General features: G+C 47.0%; 1 protein-coding gene across 2 annotated transcripts in view; it reads right to left on the bottom strand.

The window, feature by feature from the left end:
* Positions 1-777: 777 nt before the first annotated feature.
* LOC126545287 (U-scoloptoxin(11)-Sm5a-like) overlaps positions 778-18413 on the bottom strand; it is a 211381-nt gene continuing 193745 nt past the window's right edge. For both annotated transcript variants that reach the window (XM_050193084.3, XM_050193087.3), the window contains exons 4-6: positions 12470-12634; positions 4161-4379; positions 778-3776 (exon numbers count right to left, since the gene is read on the bottom strand). In XM_050193084.3, the coding sequence (XP_050049041.1) occupies positions 3576-3776; positions 4161-4379; positions 12470-12634 (585 nt within the window). In that variant the 3' untranslated portion in view covers positions 778-3575. The remainder of the gene's footprint in view (positions 3777-4160; positions 4380-12469; positions 12635-18413) is intronic.

Raw genomic sequence — 18413 nt, 5'->3', positions numbered from 1 at the left:
CCGCGTGTGGGTCGAGGTGCGATTGTGCCTACGAGACTATGTGCAACATCATGGTGCAGCCCAGGATACTGGGATACATGACTTTCGCGCGTGCAAAGTTCAGCACGTAGAGAGGACGCCGGTGAGGAGTGTCCTCCCTCTGTGTCACGTATTTTGTGCATCAAATTCACCCACCTCTCTACGCTTTTGTGCTAATTAATGTGTTGTTTTGATTATTTTTCAAGTATAATTTTTTGCGGCGTGGTTGGATTATTTTGCTCGTGGTTCCGGTCTTTCAGAAGTCCTGTAGGCATATTAATGAACTAGTATAGCATCTAAGAACGGTGATTTCTAGAAGGCCAGAAATCCGTAACACATGAAGTTTGCGCGAGTCGTACTGGTGGACGGAAGACCTGCTGCCATTGAGCTGCACTGTGGTGCTCTTAATTTCTAAAAAAAAAAAAAAAAATGTGATGAGCGCTCTTTCTCTACTCCTGCCTCAGAAAAAATAAAGAAACAAATAAAGAAAAAAAGCCAAGAAAAACGCGTATGCACTCTTGTCAAGCGCAACACTTTTAACTGATTTTGTGTGAGTTCCTTTCCTGAGCCACAGTGTCACTGTGGCTTAGGAAAGTGGTGAGATAGCCATGGAATAAATACTGCGAAGCAGTTATTAACCTGCGAAGGGATATTGTGAACATTAGGGTAAGAAAAAATTAAATAAATAAGCTTGTAGATCTTTATTTCGTTTCGTCGGAATTAATTTAATTTGGAGTGCAATTACACATCGAAGAGTCGTACATTTGCGGTTACATTTATTCACAAGAAGTAACGGGGTTACATAACAAGTTCCCGAGGAAAGAAGCATACTCGACGGAAACTTTCTGGTGATTAAGAATCGCACTGAAGAAATGTGTGCGCTTTCAGTTATCGACATGTTATCATCGAAGCCTTGACCCAACAAAGCAGTTTTGCCTCCGCAGTCAGTGAAATCCAGAAACCATGGGACTGAAATACCACGAACTTCCCAGTCGGACAAAGTTATTAGTTTGCAAAACAAGTGTCGCGCAGATTACCTAAATCAGCCTGCCGCAGCATCACGCATTCAAAGCTGACAATGGCGTTGTTTTTTGTGCTTCATCTTCTAGTCTCCGTATGGTTAGTATCAGCATCACAGACGAGTGCAGTTCGATTCGTAGCATAATGAAAAGTGATTCTTGTTGTCACTCGACATCAGCGAAAATGCCGCATTCACAAATTAGGTTGTCTCTCAATCGACGCTGCACAACATACAGTGGCGCCAAATCTCAAAAAAACGAACGCAGTTTTATGGCGACGACGATAAAGGTTCGACACCAGATCACCTCGAGTAGTTGAAACGCTCGAAACACTTCGGTGAACTTCGTCGCGAATTTCGTTCCATGGGGCTCTCTGCCTTGACGTACTTCAGCAGAGATGCGCTGTGTACACTCTGAACAGGTTTATAGGCTCTTGTAACGCGAATGGTGTACCATGCTCTCAATGTACCTGGAATCTTATTTTCGCTTGCCTTCCCGATGCGGTTTCTGCAAAAGCGGGGAACAAGGAGAACGAAGAACGCTTAACGAAGTACGCTTAAGAAGAGTGAGTATTTCACGAAAGGAAGTGATAGTTTAGGTTACAGAAGGACCCACTGCTGTGAGGATGTCACTAAATAAGCACTCAGGGCTGCCGAGAAGGCCTTTCATTCTTGGGAGGCGTTCTAACAGGGCGATCACAACATTACATGGAGACTTTGAGGTCACACGTCCCCCTAAATGGTATGGGGAATTCTATAAACGATGAACTGGCGCGTTATAATCTTGCACCAAGCGTCCTCTCGGAGCAAGTTTCTTGCACCACACTCGTGATGGGAACATGGCGTGCAACTTCGCGTTGTGCGCGCTTTGACGAGTGTGTTACGTGCTTTTTCTGGCGAGTACATGTGATCTATAGACGTCTGCTCAAGGGACGTTCTAGTATTATTTTTTGTATCTATAGGAAATCACACGTCGCCATTTCAAAGCATTGCTTTTCAGTGACCTTCTTCACAACCGATTTAAGCTCTTTTATACACTTACCCATGCAAAATTGTTTTTGCCAGTGCAGGTAGTTCTCGTTCATTAAAGAGTGAGTGGTCGAGGTGCTAGTCATGTTGTTTTTGTACAAACTTTATGTGAAACGTTCGTATCCCGGGCTTCATGTTTCCCGGGCTTCATGTACTTAGTTTACTTGCCGCACTATCGTCACTGCGAATAATTTGCGTGAGTTCATTAAGCGTCTGGCAAAAGAAGCGCAGCCGAAAGCTTTCTCCGCAAGAGAAACGCGATCGACTCCTGCTCTTCGAGACAGTTATGGTGACTCTCTAATCAGGAACAGCCGGGTCCAAGGCATGCGTGAAAATGTGAGCGCCGGTGGTGCATAGGCATTTTCAAAGTAAAACGCGCTTCAAAGTAAACCTAGCGCTTGTGGCCACGGCGCACTAGGGAAGGAGGACCCACACTCGCGAGTCAGAGTGTAAAATGTTTTCTTTACTCTCTCTCTCTCTCGGTCTCTCAGCCGAGACTTCCGGCTCTGATTAGCATAGGCGCTTGCGCACGTAGTGTACTCTGGTGGCACGATAGATGGGCAGTATTAAAGTTATCAAAACCAGGCATATTCTTTCAGAATTTTTTTTTGTTTACTACTCAGGCGCGGAAGCGTGTGCCGGTCGATCCACGTGGGAGTTCGATGTTTGCAGTTTTAGTGCGTGTCTCGCCTTCGCAAACACACACGTTGGCGATATGAAGCCAAAGTCGTCGACGTGTTTTAAAACATAAATTGTGATTTTCGCATGGGCTAACGCGAGATCGGAAAATGCAAACTTCAAAGTTTTGTTGACATAAACGCCTGGAGACTGGTTTCCTCTAAGTCGTACACAAATCGGTGCCCTTGTATATATTTTTTTAACGAGAGGCCACTACGTCCACTTGCTTTAAAAAATTGCCACGTCGTTCTAGCCGCGCACACTCGACGGTTGCACGCCGTACAGTCTTTGCCAGAGAGCCCGTGTAAGCTTGCCTAATTGCTGCGCGATATTAAGAGTGAACAATTTATTCACGTTAGTAGGCCCCTTTTCGCACGGGTTAATGGAGCGTGAGCACAACAGCGCACATAGTAACAACACCATCAGAACAGCTTAGGAGCCAGCGCAAGCATTGCTGCTGCACACATGACAACGCGTAAATGTGCGTCTGGAGCAAGTGAATACCGGAAAAAAAAAAATACTGCTGAGGCTTGCGGGGCGCACGCGGATCCGCTGCCGCGTGCTGCTCGGCAGCAGCCGTAGCGCTCCATCTCCGCACGGGCTCCGGTGCCTTCGCGAGAGCCTAGCAGCCTCGAGTACACAAGAGCCACCCTGGAACACGGAAAAACGGCTCGCGCTGTGCCCGGCACAGGCGCCAGCGCGGCGGCCTGCAGCGGTCTGTTTGGCAGAGGTGCGTACGCAGTGGATCGCGACTGAACACTTTGCGGGCAGGGTGGAGGGCGGATGAGCGCCGCGCGAGCTTTTATTGGCGGCTGCGGTGGCGGCGCGCCGTTCAGGCGCGCTCGGGGAGGCAGTTCATGAGGTAGTAGGTGCCCTTGGCTAGCTCGACGCGGTCTGCGGCCAGGTCCAAATCGGTCGGGCAGCGCATCCCTGCTGGGCAGGCGCAGTCGCGCTTCACGAAAACCGTCCCGGTGACGAAGGACTCCGAGATGGCCATGCAGGCGTCCTCTTCCACGGGCTCGCAGGTCGGAGGCTGCGCCACAAGAGAGAGAGAGTCGCACGTTGCTCCCACGACCGGTGCCGAGCGTATACGTCGCCCTGTCCGAACGTCAGAATCGATAGGGCATATATGCAATAAGGTCATAAAAATATGACCAAGGGGACTCCCAGTTTACTTAAGCACTTTATGACACACATACACACGCACACTCTGCCATACATGCTCCCAGTTTTTTCGCACAAGTTCTCCACATACCTCTCTGTTGAGCACACGGCTAATATATTTGCTGGTTTCATGTGCACAGTGAAGAGCTATCACACGCTTTTTCTATCAAATCTTACAAGCTTTTTCGAGTGCAAACTCAGCGGTTTGTGCTTCCAAGTCGAGGAACAAAGACATAGAAAGAGAGAGACGCACGCGTTTGCAGAGCGTGCTGACGTCGATGGCGGTGACGCCGTTGTCGTACTGCTGGTGGCTCGTCTGGTTGCGGTAGAAGATGTGCGTGGGCGGGCACGAGCAGTGCAGGCGCGCCGTGTTCTCCAGCTTGACGCCCGTCAGCAACGACAGCTTCACCGCCGTGCTGTACACCACCTGGTCGCGCAGGCAGCGCGCCAGACGTGGCGCCCGCCCGCAGTACTGCGCAACGAGTCAACAGGGTGAGCGGCCTTTGTGATCAAAAACACTGCCACGAGCACAGATCCACCTTGTACACGTAGCTGCAACTAGGCGGTGCGAAACGCAGCCTGGTGCTTTTCTGAGAATGTGCCCTGGCTGACACATTCGTCATTAATTAGCACATCACTAAACACTGTAATAGTAAGTAGGTAGCAGAAAGCTAGTAACGGTCAAAAAAGCGCGTAATAGAAGCGAAAGCAGTCGTCACCTCGTAGAATTTTTAAAAGAAAGTGACAGCGATTACATTTTTGAAAGTTTTCTTGTTGCGATCGATGTTTCACATGATTAATTTTTTAGCTCATTACTCGCGCCGTCAAAACTAAGAACGCATAATTAAGGACGAAGCAAAGAGAAAGCTAAACGACACCTGCCTTGCTTCGAAAGCAAGCGTGGGACTGTTTGGGCTAGTACGTTGGCCATCCATTATCGTGAGTGTAAAGCTCGATGGTAAACCGCGAGAGCGTATACATATATAGACACGACAAAGACGAGGCGCTCGTCCTTGTCGTGCATACGCCCTGGTTTAACCTTCGCGCTGTAGCCTCACGACAAGCTGCTGTGAGCCATTTGAGCGGTGCAGCATGTAGATATGGGAGGCTATGTGCACACGGCGGGCTTTTTTACGTACTGTTCGGGAGGAGAGTGCACGTTGCCTTTTCAGATTGTGCGCACGAGAATATGTCGCCAACGGATTCGTGGGATATTCTAGCAACATTACACACACACACACACACTATATATATATATATATATATATATATATATATATATATATATAGATGTCGACATCAAGGGTTTCTATTGTCACTTAGTAGTGACGGCGAAGAAAGCAGCAAAACTGTGAGTGACGAAACTAGCGTTTTATTGGGCGAACATGTGTCCTCAATAGACAGTTTTAGTACTGTGTACGTTGCGTACGCAACGGCATTGCGGTAAGTATGATGGCTACGTTCTGCAAAGTGCGCATGTGCAGAACGCTACACGAACGGTACATGATGCGTACGTGGCCGCTGCGTACGCACGCATTCGATTCTTGCGTGCGTGCGTACGTGGGGAGCCTTGCGTGCTGCTCTCGTGGTTCTCGCTTGTTCGGGAGAGCGCGAGACAAAAGAGTTTCGCAATATGGCGGCGTCAAAGGAGACCAGAGGAAGGCTATACTTCTCAATGGCCTGCGATCTGCCTTTGCTGCATGAAGTGAACGCGCAGAAGCCATCCCCAGATCCTGCACGGCGGGAATGCTAGCAAAAATGTTGACTCTGTTTTTGAGAAAGTGTTCGGTGTGCCCTGTTTGAACAAAAGCCTCGACCTCCTGTTGACGCAGTTCGTCGCAAATGCCCGTGCCAGTCTCAGAAAGTGAGTACTCGGTTTTTATTTTTCTCGATACGATTCGTGTATTGCATCCCTATTAAATGTAGAGACATTTAAAAACCTAAATATAGTTCGACGTAGCGTGAACGCGCACGTTGGCGAGATAAACAGTGTCTATATAGTTTTACCGATGGTTCGACGCACTGGCGGACACGGCCAACGCTCTCCGACGCGCCCGGCGTCTAACAACGCTCGCCTGCTTACGTATACGTATGGCATTTCCCAGTACTAAAAGCCGTGACGTGACACGCGCTCCTACGTTCCGCAAGGCGCTTGCTTGCTGCGTACGTATCGTCATGACACAGTACTAAAACTGTCTAATAACAGGCTACACTCAAAGAACAACGACAGCGGCCAACACAGTCGGCGATCGTAGAAAATCTGATCAGCGCGTCAAGTGCGTCAGCTTTTGTACGTGAGTCATCGAAGGTTCCAGAGTAATATCGCTGGTGCCCGCGTGTTTTCCAGAAAGTACTGCACAATTCGCATCGCGCATGCATGCAATCAGATTACACAGGGTTCGATGATAACAGACAACGGATAGATCCCTTGATAACATTCGATGGTGGTGGTGATGGTGTTACAGCAGGCGGGGTTAGCCTGGCATACATAGCCGGCAATTGTTCCGCCTGAGCCTCCTATGAGTGTCACAGTGTGTGTCACCAGGTGTCGAAGAGACCCGTGTCTCGCATGAAGGCAATCAGCAGTCGTTGTGCCCTGTTCCTTATTGCTGCAGGCCCTCCAGGGAAAACGACGTCTTCAAAGGTCGTGTGCGAAAGACCATTCTTTTGCAGGCTGTCGACCATCGCTTTCCTTTGTGTGTCGAACTGCGGGCATATCGAAATGAAATGTTCGATATCGGCGATATCACCGCAGAAGGCACAGAACGGGAAAGCGCATCGTCCAGTCTTGAATAGCCAAGCCGGAGTGTGCGCGGAGTCTGTTCGGATGCGGTACAATAGCGTTGCTTCTTCCCGAGTAAGTCCACGGGTCATACAGGCTGGGTGTGGAGTCTTGGTGGATCGCCCTAAAGTGAATGCGGATTGCATTCTTAGGGTTATGAAAAATCTTTGGTGCTCTTACTCTTGGGACACATGTAAGTGTCAGGCGTGCAAGAGCGGCAGCTTTTTCGTTTCCTTCAATTACTACTTGGAATGGGACCCATTGACATTTTACGTTAAATCCCTTGCTTATTAGAACTTTGATCAGTGCCAGAGAATGCCTCATAAACTTGTCTCGAGGTAGGCCACGGTGTAATCATTGAAACGATGATTTTGAGTCCGTCAGCACCACGACGTCACGTGCGGAATAAACGCGTAGTTTTCGCAAGGCCGCGGTAATGGCGGAACCTTGTGCTGTTGTAGACAAAACTACGCGATCCAGGCGGCCAGACCATGACACATCAAGGAATGGAATGCAGAATTTCGCTGCGCAGCTGTCTGTCTGTGCACACACTGACCCGTCTGTGTAAACTTGTAGGTGGCTTTGAAACGCTGTGCTCTAGTGGTCTACCACAAGAAACTTTGCTTCGGCAGTTGAAATGGTTCGTTTCGCCGGAAGGTGGGGTACACTGAGGCTGCACGTAACGTCCGAAGAAGACCATGGCGGGTCGAGGCGACTCCGTTTAGGCCACTGCAAACCTAAAGATGGAAAGGTGTTCAGCACCGCATGGAAATGGGAGCGAGTTGTTGCTCTTAGCCACCGGAGAAGCGCCGCGCCTGCAGGGCACTCGCCCTGCCTTAAAAGCTGCGTCAGCAAGGCCTGAGACGCCAAAAGGCGGAGTGGAAGAGACCCCGCTTCATTACTAACCTTGTTTGAAGCCACTTGAGGAACTTGAGGAACTGCCTCCAAGCACTCGAATTGGCTCGGTGATGGTGATGTCATAGGCAGCTGATAAATAATGCGGCTATTATCAGTTCAGTTTAAGCACAGACATAGGATTGTTTCCTACCCGCCGTGGTTGCTCAGTGGCTATGGTGTTGGGCTGCTGAGCACGAGGTCGCGGGACCGAATCCCGGTCACGGCGGCCGCATTTCGATGGAGGCGAAATGCGAAAACACCCGTGTACTTAGATTTAGGTGCACGTTAAAGAACCCCAGGTGGTAGAAATTTCCGGAGTCTTCCACTACGGCGTGCCTCATAATCAGAAAGTGGTTTTGGCACGTAAAACCCCATAATTTAATTTTAGGATTGTTTCCCCAACGTACATCTGCCATGCGACGAAGTACGTTGACTCTTTGCACTGATGCAGCCATAACACTTTTAACTGCGCGTCGCCATAGTAGCTTGCTGTCGATGGTGATGCCTAGGAATCGAACACTAGTTGCATGGCGAATCGGAGGGCCTCTAATATTCAGCGACAGGCGAGTTGACTTGCGCCTCACCCCCGGAAAAAGCATGAAGGCACATTTTTCCGCTGATAAAAATAGGCCAAGTGTCGATAAGTGACGACCGATGACGGAGATTGCACCCTGGGCCCCGAGATCCAAATGCAGATGTCATCTGCGTAGATGGACATTTTAACAGCCATCCTACCTACCTTCAGTGCATCTGGAAGGGTGGCCATTACAACGTCAAAAAGCAAGGGAGATAGGACATTTCCTTGTGGGACGCCGAGGGAAATGCGTCGCTTTTCGCTCATTATATTTCCGAGCTTAACCTGAACATGTCGCTCTCTAAGAAATTCATGGACGAATCGAAGAGCATTCCCAGAGACACCCAGGGCTTGGAGTCTGTTGATGATGCCAGTATGAAGCACACAGTCATATGCTTTCGCAACGTCCATAAAGATGGCGAGTGTCGAAATGCCGTCGACGCGAAGGGGCTCGATGGGGCTTAGTAAGTTCAAAACACTGTCTTGGGCACTCAACCTTGGGCGAAATCCGGTCATACACGATGACAGCCTATTTCCTTGCTCAAGATACCAAGTTTACCGCGTACATATTAGTCTTTTCATTAACTATGTTACGCATGATATTAGCGATACTGGCCGATATGAGGCAAGGTTCGCAGGATCCTTTCCACACTTGAGCACTGGCACCACTCATGCTGTCCTCCACGTTTCGGGGATCTCTTCTGTGCTCCAGAAGCGATTAAATATGTCCAGAAGGGCTAGCCTTCGTTTGTATGGTATATTTGTCAGCATTTCACTGCTGATCAAATCGGGACCCACAGCACAGCGTCTTTTTAATCTGCTAAGCGCCAAATACAACTCACGAAAGGTGAATGGCGTATCATCGCATGGAATGATTGAGATGAAAGGGGGTTCGCCATTCCTGCTGATCTGCCAGATTTGTATACATCTGCAAAATCTTCTGCGAGGATTGGTAAATCTTTCCCTTGCTTTGAAGCAAATGCCTCGAATAGCTTATGTGGGTGAATCTTTTCGGATAGGTTATTGATTACTCCCCATATCCTTGTCATGGGAGTAAATACCGACAAGCTCTCACAGAAAGTAGCCCATTGAACTCGCCTTAACTTTTTTGTGTGACGACGGATGACAGCACTTATCCTGTTCAGTTTTCGCGGTGGGATTTCCCTTTTTTTCTCATTAGCTTCCGCTCTGCTCTCGTATACACGCTGTGCAGAAATTCTTTAGTTTCAAGTCAGGAGTAGGGAAATGACCAGGCAGTTTCAACACTGAAGTAGCCACTCTCTTGCTCCACAACACATCTGCGAACAGCTCCCCAGGGGATTCATCCAACGCTTCTTTGTATGTGTCCCAGCGTGTCACAGCACGGAATTGTCGACAGGTAGTCTGAAATCCGATGGTGTTTGTGAAGATTGGGAAATGGTCGGCTTTGTCAATCCTGTCTGGAGCGCCTATCGATGATACCAAAAGGTCTGTAGAGTGTAACACGAGGTCTATGGCACTCCATGAATCTGGTGGCCTGAAAAAAGTCGGTATGCCATCATTCGCCACACATAAGTCAGTAGCATCCGCGGTAGCGACTGGTTCTTTGCCGCGCAAATCTACAAGCTTACCTCCCCAAAGCGAATGATGTGCGTTAAAGTCCCCTTAAAAGCACTTCTTGTTGGGATAGTTTGTAGCTGTTCATTATAAAATATAAAGACGCCAAATAAAGGGACACACACAAGAGAAGAGAATGGGACAGGGTGCCACTCGCAACTGCGGCGAGTGGCGAGTTGCGAGTGGCGCCCTGTCCGTTCTCTTCTCTTGTGTGTGTCCGTTTATTTGGAGTCTTTATATTTTATAGTTAAACTCCCCACTGATTATTCCAGGCGAGGGGCAACGAATGCAAAGGTCCTTTAGAAATGCCTCCATGGAGACCTTCCTTCGTGGACTTACATACACCGACACCACACTGAGTTGTTTTCGGTTTCCTATAGACACACTTGCACAGCGGCAACATCCAAGGAGGTAGAACAAGGTTATTGCACTGGTAAGGTGACGTGAGGTATTTCGAGGCTGATGTACATCATTGCACTGCCATTTGAAAATGAAGGTATACTCGGACTGCCGTGTCTGATGTACCCTGGGATCGTCCTTCCATTTGTGAGATCAGCCTCCGAGAGGGCTAGAATTGGTATAGGCATGTCTCGAAGGAAAAGACTAAATTTGCACAGACGCTGTAGAATGCAGGCGCAGTTCCATAGCATTATTAAGGGCACTTTTGAACGGCGAAATGTACCAGGTGGGTAAGAAATTGCCATTATGCTACTAAGGGTATGCGGAAGTAGAGCAGAGTATTACTGACTCAAGAGCCAGCACTGCTTCCAGTATATCCTTCGTTGAACTTGCAGGCATCTTCGCGGTGTATGAGCGTAGTGCCGTGAACAAAACGCGTGTCACATGTTGACCATTTTGCTGCTGAGTGCTTCCAAATGGTACAGATCGGTTCACTGCGGCTGCATATGTGCGCATTTCGGACTCTCTTCGAACATGTTCGCCAGCGGTGTTGACCAGTTGTGTTGGCTCAATAACTTCTTTTGACAGTGTGAAAAGCGGCAAATTAGATGTGTATTCTGTTTCCAAACCACTTGGTTGTGGCACGCTTGACGTCGTCTTCTTGTTCGATTGTGCGCTTGCATGCTTTGGACCCAAGATAAACAGCTTATTTCTTCGCTGAACGGCTGTCCTTGCAGGACATCGGCCGTCGCTAGCTGGGTGGTCGCCGCCGCAGTTTGCGCAGATGAAATTGCCTTTTCTTGTACACGTCTTAAAGTGATGAGGTCCCCCACAGCTCTTGCACCTCTGCTCCCCACGACACTGCTTAGCTACATGTCCGAAGTGCTGGCACTTAGAACAGCGTGGTGGCGTCTCCATGTAGTCGACAAGCTCGTGTCTCGTAAAACCGAGGTTAATCTTCTCCTGGCGCTCAGAACTTTGAGCAAATGTGAGAACGACAGAGTCAGTGCGCCTTGACTCCCATTCAGATGACGACCGACTATATTCGAAGAACTTCCGATAAATGCCAGCGTGGCCTACGCTGAGCAATAGCATTTGTTAGACAGTGAAACGCGATCGCCTGATAAAGATAAACAAGTAAACATGTCACTATAGATATCGCAAGCGAACCCACACTCCAAAAGCAGTTGCACCATTTGGGGTGTATACTTGTCCCACAACGATAATCGTCATCTGCCTTGCTTGCGTTCACTTTCTTGAAAGCGCTGCGATCGCTACGTTCCTGTCGAGAATGCTACGTCACGCTGATAACGCGCATGCAGTTCGTGACTTGGAAGTACCGGCCTCGCAGCGTTAAAGAAAGAAAACTCAAGCAAAGCAGATGACGATTATTGTTGTGGGACAAGATACGCCCCCACAGAGTGCAAACTTTTTAAAGTGTGCACGCGTATACGATCTTTCCCGCATGGCTTCGCACGGTAGGCTCCGTCCCTTCAGAAGATATTCGTTCACTGGAAGCATCCGCCTACGAAGTGCGCATGACATGGTGACCACTGGTTTGTTTTTCTTATTTTTTTTCCAAGGAAGTTGAAAAAGGGCAGTTACGGCATGCACTGGCTAAGATGTTGGCATTGTTGATGGGATTTTGGTATGGTTGAGTAGCGGCCGGCAATAATGCTGCTTTCCCTTTTCCCTCACCCCCAGTGTGGGGTAGCAAACCGGGTGCTCTTCTGGTTGACCTCCTTGCCTTTCCTGTCCTTGCTTTCTCTCTCTCTCTCTCTATCTTGGCACTGTTGCTGGTCAGCAGGACACCTATTGAAGTAGTAAGACTCGGTACGTGTATAGGGATGTCATTTTTATAGCTTTCTTTCATGAAAAACAAAGTTGTGTGCGCGCGTTGCGCACGTCTCGCTAGAAGACGGCTTGAGGGAGCCACGAAGATATAGTTTGTGCGACACTTCCGAGACGCCGACACGTCCGCGGAGTTATGTTTGGAAGCAGTATACAGGGTGTCCCAGCTAACTTTTGCCAGAGTTTAAAAGTATGCGAATGCCACGTAGCTGGCATTTCATCTAATTATAATATTTGAGAACTTGATTAATCATTTGGGACTAATGTAATTAGGCAGAATGAAAAAAAATAATCTGAGTATCTCCAAGCGACGGCAAACAACATTACCTTGGTTCTGTCCAGCTACGTGGCGTTCTCATATTCTTAAACTGTAGCTAAGGTTAACTGCGATACCCTCATATATTCTACCGACGTCAAAAACTAACGAGAGAAAGCATGCATGATTTCCGGATGAGGAGCGCACCTTGTATTGGTCGTTGCCGTGTGACACGGTGCGTCCGTCCAGCGGGTCCCAGTCGAGGGGGCAGCTGAGGCCGTCAGGGCAGCGGCAGAGCTGCTCGGAGTTGATGCCGGCGAGGTTGAGTTGCACATAGGCGCAAGCGCTGTCTTCCATGCACTCCGGAAGGCCCTGCGCCACGGTTGGCGAATCAATTGCCGATACGCACGTGCCGCCGCCTGTGCGTGTGTGTTACTCATGGGCCAGAAGTGAAACGCTGTAACTGCAGTGCGAATTGGCAGCTGTACATATAGTGAGTCGTCACTTTCGACGCGACATTCGTGTGGCCCATCGCGTAAACAGCTCAGTGACTCGTGCTGACCATATTCTGTAGCCTCGGTGCAATGGCATACGTTTGAACCACGCGGCTGACTTCATGGAGGGTTCTGACACTGCATAGACAATCCGTCTGCACCGTTTTTTGATCGCATCTCACTTTCGGTTAACCATACATTTCCGTTCAAAAGATGCACTTTCACCGAAGCTATCTGCAGTGACAGCAGCGCCAAAACCCACAGCCTAGAATTAAGGGAACGGGAAAAATGTGATTCAGACATCTTCGATAGTTCGTCGCGAGTCAACAGTGCCCGAGATCTGCTAAAGTCCAGCCGCGCATGCTCTGCGTATCCGCACGGTCACGTTCGAACGCGGAAGCACGATCATTCGCGCGCTTGCTGCAGGCAGACCTCGGCTAAGACGAGCGATGAAGGTGCCGTTCTTCTCTCTTCGAATATCGCCTCATTTTACAGCGAAGCTGTCTATTGCTAGGATCCGGGATTTTATGGCGTCTGCGTGGAAGAACTCGTCTCTAAAAAGTGAAAGAGCCAACAACAAAAGCAAACGCATATATATCGCCGCTCGTATCGGAGCTCGGTTTAACGGCCGCCTGTGTCTAAAACGACGCTCCATCGCAGCTGTCTGTGAATGTATGATGTAGTGCGTGATGTAGTGGTGTGCGCCTGATAAAGCTAACCAAGGGGAATTTCGGGTACCATTTCGCTCCACCGTTACTATGGGAAGGCCACGCGTGATCCGTACGCCTGAAGAACAGAGTATCTACGAGGAGCGACAGTGAGAGCAGCGGCGGGGGAGACACCGTCGACGTCGTGCCAGTACAACGGCCCGAGAAGAAGAGCGTGCCCGCGATGTGGTACGTAAGCGACGAGCAAGAGCCGATGACGCATATCGCGACGCCAAGAATGCCACGAAGAGACGTCGACGCCACGAGGGCACGGTGCCGGGATTAGACGGCGCCTACGCAAGGTTCCAACGAGACTTTCTCGATTGCAACTTCGAATCAAGTTGCCGAGTGTGTGATCGCCTATGGTTCGATAACGACCTCTCGGAAATCAACGGCATACGGTCGGAAGAGCGACGGCAGAAGGCAGTGGATGTCCGGAAGCGGTGCGTTTCCAGCGAGAACGTTGGGCAGTGTGGAGCCTGCGGCACGTTGCGCCATTCATTGTCTTACGTGACGGACACATTTAATAACAGAGGTGGTATGCGAATGTGTTTGCTTCTCTGGTCGCACTTATACTTGTTCCTGTGCTTTGTTTCTTTATGAAACCAAAATATCCTCTGTATTTCTTTTTCTTTTTTTGCTGTGTGTTGCATGTTTCAATTGCCGCTGCTGACTTTTTTGTACAAAGGCAGCTGTGGGCCTTTGTAAAGCTGCCTCTACGGAGAGCAGCTTTTACCTACAGCTTCTTTCATCAGTGATAATGAAAAATAAACATTATTATTCTGAATATCATTGTTAATCAATCCAAGCTTGGTAAGCTTATCGGTTCGTTTGACTGGGAATCCTTAACCAAAGAAGATTCGGGCAAAGTGTATGAAAGGTTCTGTACACAACTGAAAAATTTTGAATTACGTTGCACACGGCTGACAGCTAAGCCGATAAGAAAGGCTCACTGCTGGATGAACACGGAAATTCTTGCTTCTATTTCGTATCGAGACACCTTGTGGAAACGCTGCAGAAGAAATCCCAGAAACTAAGCACTGCGCTTAGAATACAAGTCTGCAAGAAATAGAGTTGTTACTCTTCAGCGAGGCGCCAAACGCTGTTACTTTTTTTTTTTATAAATTCCAACAATCTCCAAATGATGTGCGCAAAACTTGGTCTTTGGTAAACCATCTCAGAGGAGTAAGTTCCAGTAAACGGTCAATTTTTGGTCCTTTACAGCAACTTCCCCCAGCAGTGGCTGCAGGTGCTTTCAACAGGCACTTTGTTAGAGCGTCCCAAAGAGCTGTCTCTCTATCCACAAACACTCGGTCGTTAGGGCAATCCGTATCTGCGTCAGCTTTTCTGCCGAGAATTTTGAAGGGTGATCTGGAAGAAATTACTTACAGTTTCCGTCCTAACAAGTCCACTGGGTATGATGGAATATCTTTACACACCATCAGAAGGAATTTCAATGCGCTGTCAGATATTATCTTGCATATACTGAATGGTTTTTTGGAAGGTGACGAAATTCCAGAATGCCTAAAATCTGCAGTTGTTTTACTACTACACAAGTCAGGGAAGAAAGTATTGAAAACTATCGGCCAATTTCTATATTGCCGTTGATTGCTTAAGTCTTAGAAAAATTTCTTTTCCACACTGTATTATTTTCTTAACAAAGTTTTCATCCTAACTGATCGACAATTTGGCTTTGTTTCAGGGCGTGGTACTGTGGCACTGCTTGAGGAATTTTCAGATGAACTGTTCTCGGCATTCGATCTGAATCTTTTCACGTGTGCGCTGTTCTTAGATGTAGCGAAAGCGTTTGAATCCCTGAATAATCAAATCTTGTTAAGTAAACTACATTTTTGTGGATTTTGTGGGACTTTTTATAACATTCTCGAAAATTACTTGAACAGATTTCAAGTGGTCGCTACCGATGATAAGGTCGTTTTTAGTTCTAATCTTAGTTCTAAAGCGGGAGTTCCTCAGGGGTGCATTTTATCTCCATTGTTGTTTAATGTCTTCGTTAATGACTTTCCTTTGGCGATTTCCAAATGTTCTGTGTTCCAGTATGCGAACGACACTGTGTTACTGGCAAAACCTCTTTCTTACAAAATGTCAACTGAAATGTTGCAAAATGACGTGTACAAGGCAATGCTTAGGTTCACTAATAATGGAATTTTTTTTAAAACCCCAAAACACAACTTGTTTGTTTTCGCTCTCCACTCAAGACTACGGTAATCAAGATGCCTCTCTACTTACATGGGTCAGACTGTGTTTCTTGTAAATGTGCGCGTATCCCATACGTGGACTGCGTGAAATATATCGGAATCTATTTCGACAGTAACTTATCATGGTAACATCACTTATCACTTGTTTGTTCTAAACTGAGGTCAGTAGGTTGGATGTTGTTTAATATCAAAAGTTTCGCACCCTTGTCTGTAAAAAAGATTATTGTACATACACTGGGTTAGTGTGTTGAGATACGGTATTACAGTCTTCGGCTTCTGTTCGGATCGTTGGAGATGCATGGTAGACAGGATTATAAAAAAATATTCTTAAAAATGTTGCCTACAATTCCCCAACAGTAACAGATGAAAATATCTTCCGTGAACTTGGTCTACCGAATTTTCATTCATTGCTTATAAAAACAGTTGTCTTCAAACAGTTTTGGAATTCCGCATTCAAACAAAAAAGTGCTGCCACAAGAGAACTTAGAAAACACGTCCGTTACGTAGTTCCTCGTTCAGCCACATGATATGGTGTCGCCAGACGCTGTGCATATGTGCCGGACATATTTAACAAATTACCAGATGAAATTTTTTATGCGACATCGAAAAGCACGCTGAAAGAAATATTAAAGCAGCAATGGTGAGATTAACCCCGAGAACTTTTTTGCATCATAATATTTACTTCAACTTCCTTTGCTTTAAGTAGAGTAAACGAATGTTTTCTTGCTCTTCTCCATTTTTTTTCATTCATTTTATTTATTCTACATGTCTCATCAGTTTATGTATTTTTTTTTTCTTTTCGCCATGTGTATCATATTCATAGGCACGGTCCTACAAGCCACCTGAGGCTTAGACCGGCCTCTTTATGTTTTTATGGCAATAATAATAATAATAATAATAATAATAATAATAATAATAATAATAATTATTATTATTATTATTATTATTGTTATTATTATTATTATTATTATTATTATTATTATTAATTACCTATCATCACGATGACCACCAATCAGGACAATAAATATGTTCGTACCTTTGCTAAAAATTCTGTCACCTCTGTGTCGTGCGCTACACAGCTTCGCTCGTCATCCACCTTCGTAGAGTGGAATGGCTCATGAATTTTTTTTTCGCAGCCCAACAACGTGATGATAAATAAAACAGTCGCAGCATTACGTGGCTGGTGAAAAGTGTTTGAACCCTGTGAGATATGTGGTTTATACAGACGAAGCGTGGACAATAGTTCAGGGCACAATTACATTTAATCTTCGTTTCTGTTTCGTACACCAGAGAAAAACATATTGCAATTTACAGATTGTGGCCGGTGAGCTTGCAAGACGTATCCACTTGGAATGAATGGCCAGAATGACACCTGTTTGGAGATATGCGCCATCAAAATCGCCGTAAAGATGCCCTGTTGTTCCACTTACTTTTTGTAACAAACGCTCTTAAATGCATTGAAGCACAAAAGTAACCGGGACAACCATGAATTTCTTCCACACTTTGGTAAATAATATCTCTAAACTGGTGTCATCCTGAAAATTCATTTGCAGAGAATGTCTTGTGAACTCGCCGGCTACAATTCGTAAATTGCAATATGTGCCGTAAAGTAAACAATTCGGAAATTAATTTGTGATTTTTTGTTAATTAGTTGAATATGTGTTCCGATTTCTCGTGCTATAGTGATGTCCGACTCTCGGAATAACCCAGTTCTAGGACAAGGATTATGCTATCTGCCGCAGGGGATTTTTCAAAATTCCGGTAAACTTGAAAATTATCACCCCGTATACCGGGTGAATTTTCAAATTCTAGCCGGGGAGTTCGCAAGGCGGCACCTAGCCATCGTGGTTGCTCAGTGGCTATGGTGTTGGGCTGCTGAGCACGAGGTCGCGGGATCGAATCCCGGCCACGGCGGCCGCATTTCGGTGGGGGCGAAATGCGAGAACACCCGTGTACTTAGATTTAGTGCGCGTTAAAGAACCCCAGGGGGTCGAAATTTCCGGAGTCCTCCACTACAGCGTGCCTCATAATCAGAAGGTGGTTTTGGCACTTAAAACCCCATAATTAAATTCAAGGCGGATCCACTCGGAACGAATTCTCAGGACGACATCAGTTTCGAGATATTATATTCCAGAACGTTGCGGAGAAATGAATTGGCGTTCTTGTTAGTCAGTGCTTCAACGCTATAAACGACAATTCGTTAAGAAAGTAAGTGGAATGACAGTGCATTTTTACCGTAAGTTTGACGGCGCATATCTCGTAAATGGTGTCATCCACACAATTTTGTTCAAGTGGGTAGCCTTGCAGTCTCACTCGCTAGAATTTTCAGATTGCAATATGGGCCATAAGGTAATTAGTTACAATCTTAATTAGTGACTTTGTGTTAATTAGTTGATTATGCAGTCATGTTTTTGTTCAAGTAATGCCCGCCTCTTCGGCTAGACCAGCTCATGGACTACAATTGGGGTACAGCTGCCACAAGTAATTGAAAAAAATTTGAGTGTTCGCTGAAACACCCTCTATAGTGTAGCTCACTACCTTTCAATAGTGAGCTGCACTATATAAGGTGTTTCAGTGTATATGCCTAGCTGATTCGTCCGTCCATCCGTCTGACGGTCGCCTGTACGCCGAAAACTCCGCTTGCCTCAACCCATGCGCATGCGCGAAAGAAATCTGGAGAGAGAAAGAGAGGCGCACGATTACCCAACACCACCTAGATAGCACAAGGCCTTTT

Source organism: Dermacentor andersoni, chromosome 1 (assembly GCF_023375885.2).
Source record: "Dermacentor andersoni chromosome 1, qqDerAnde1_hic_scaffold, whole genome shotgun sequence".
Lineage (NCBI taxonomy): Eukaryota > Metazoa > Arthropoda > Arachnida > Ixodida > Ixodidae > Dermacentor > Dermacentor andersoni.
Note: the sequence above shows the minus strand (reverse complement) of the source record. Positions and strands in the feature narration are given on the sequence as shown.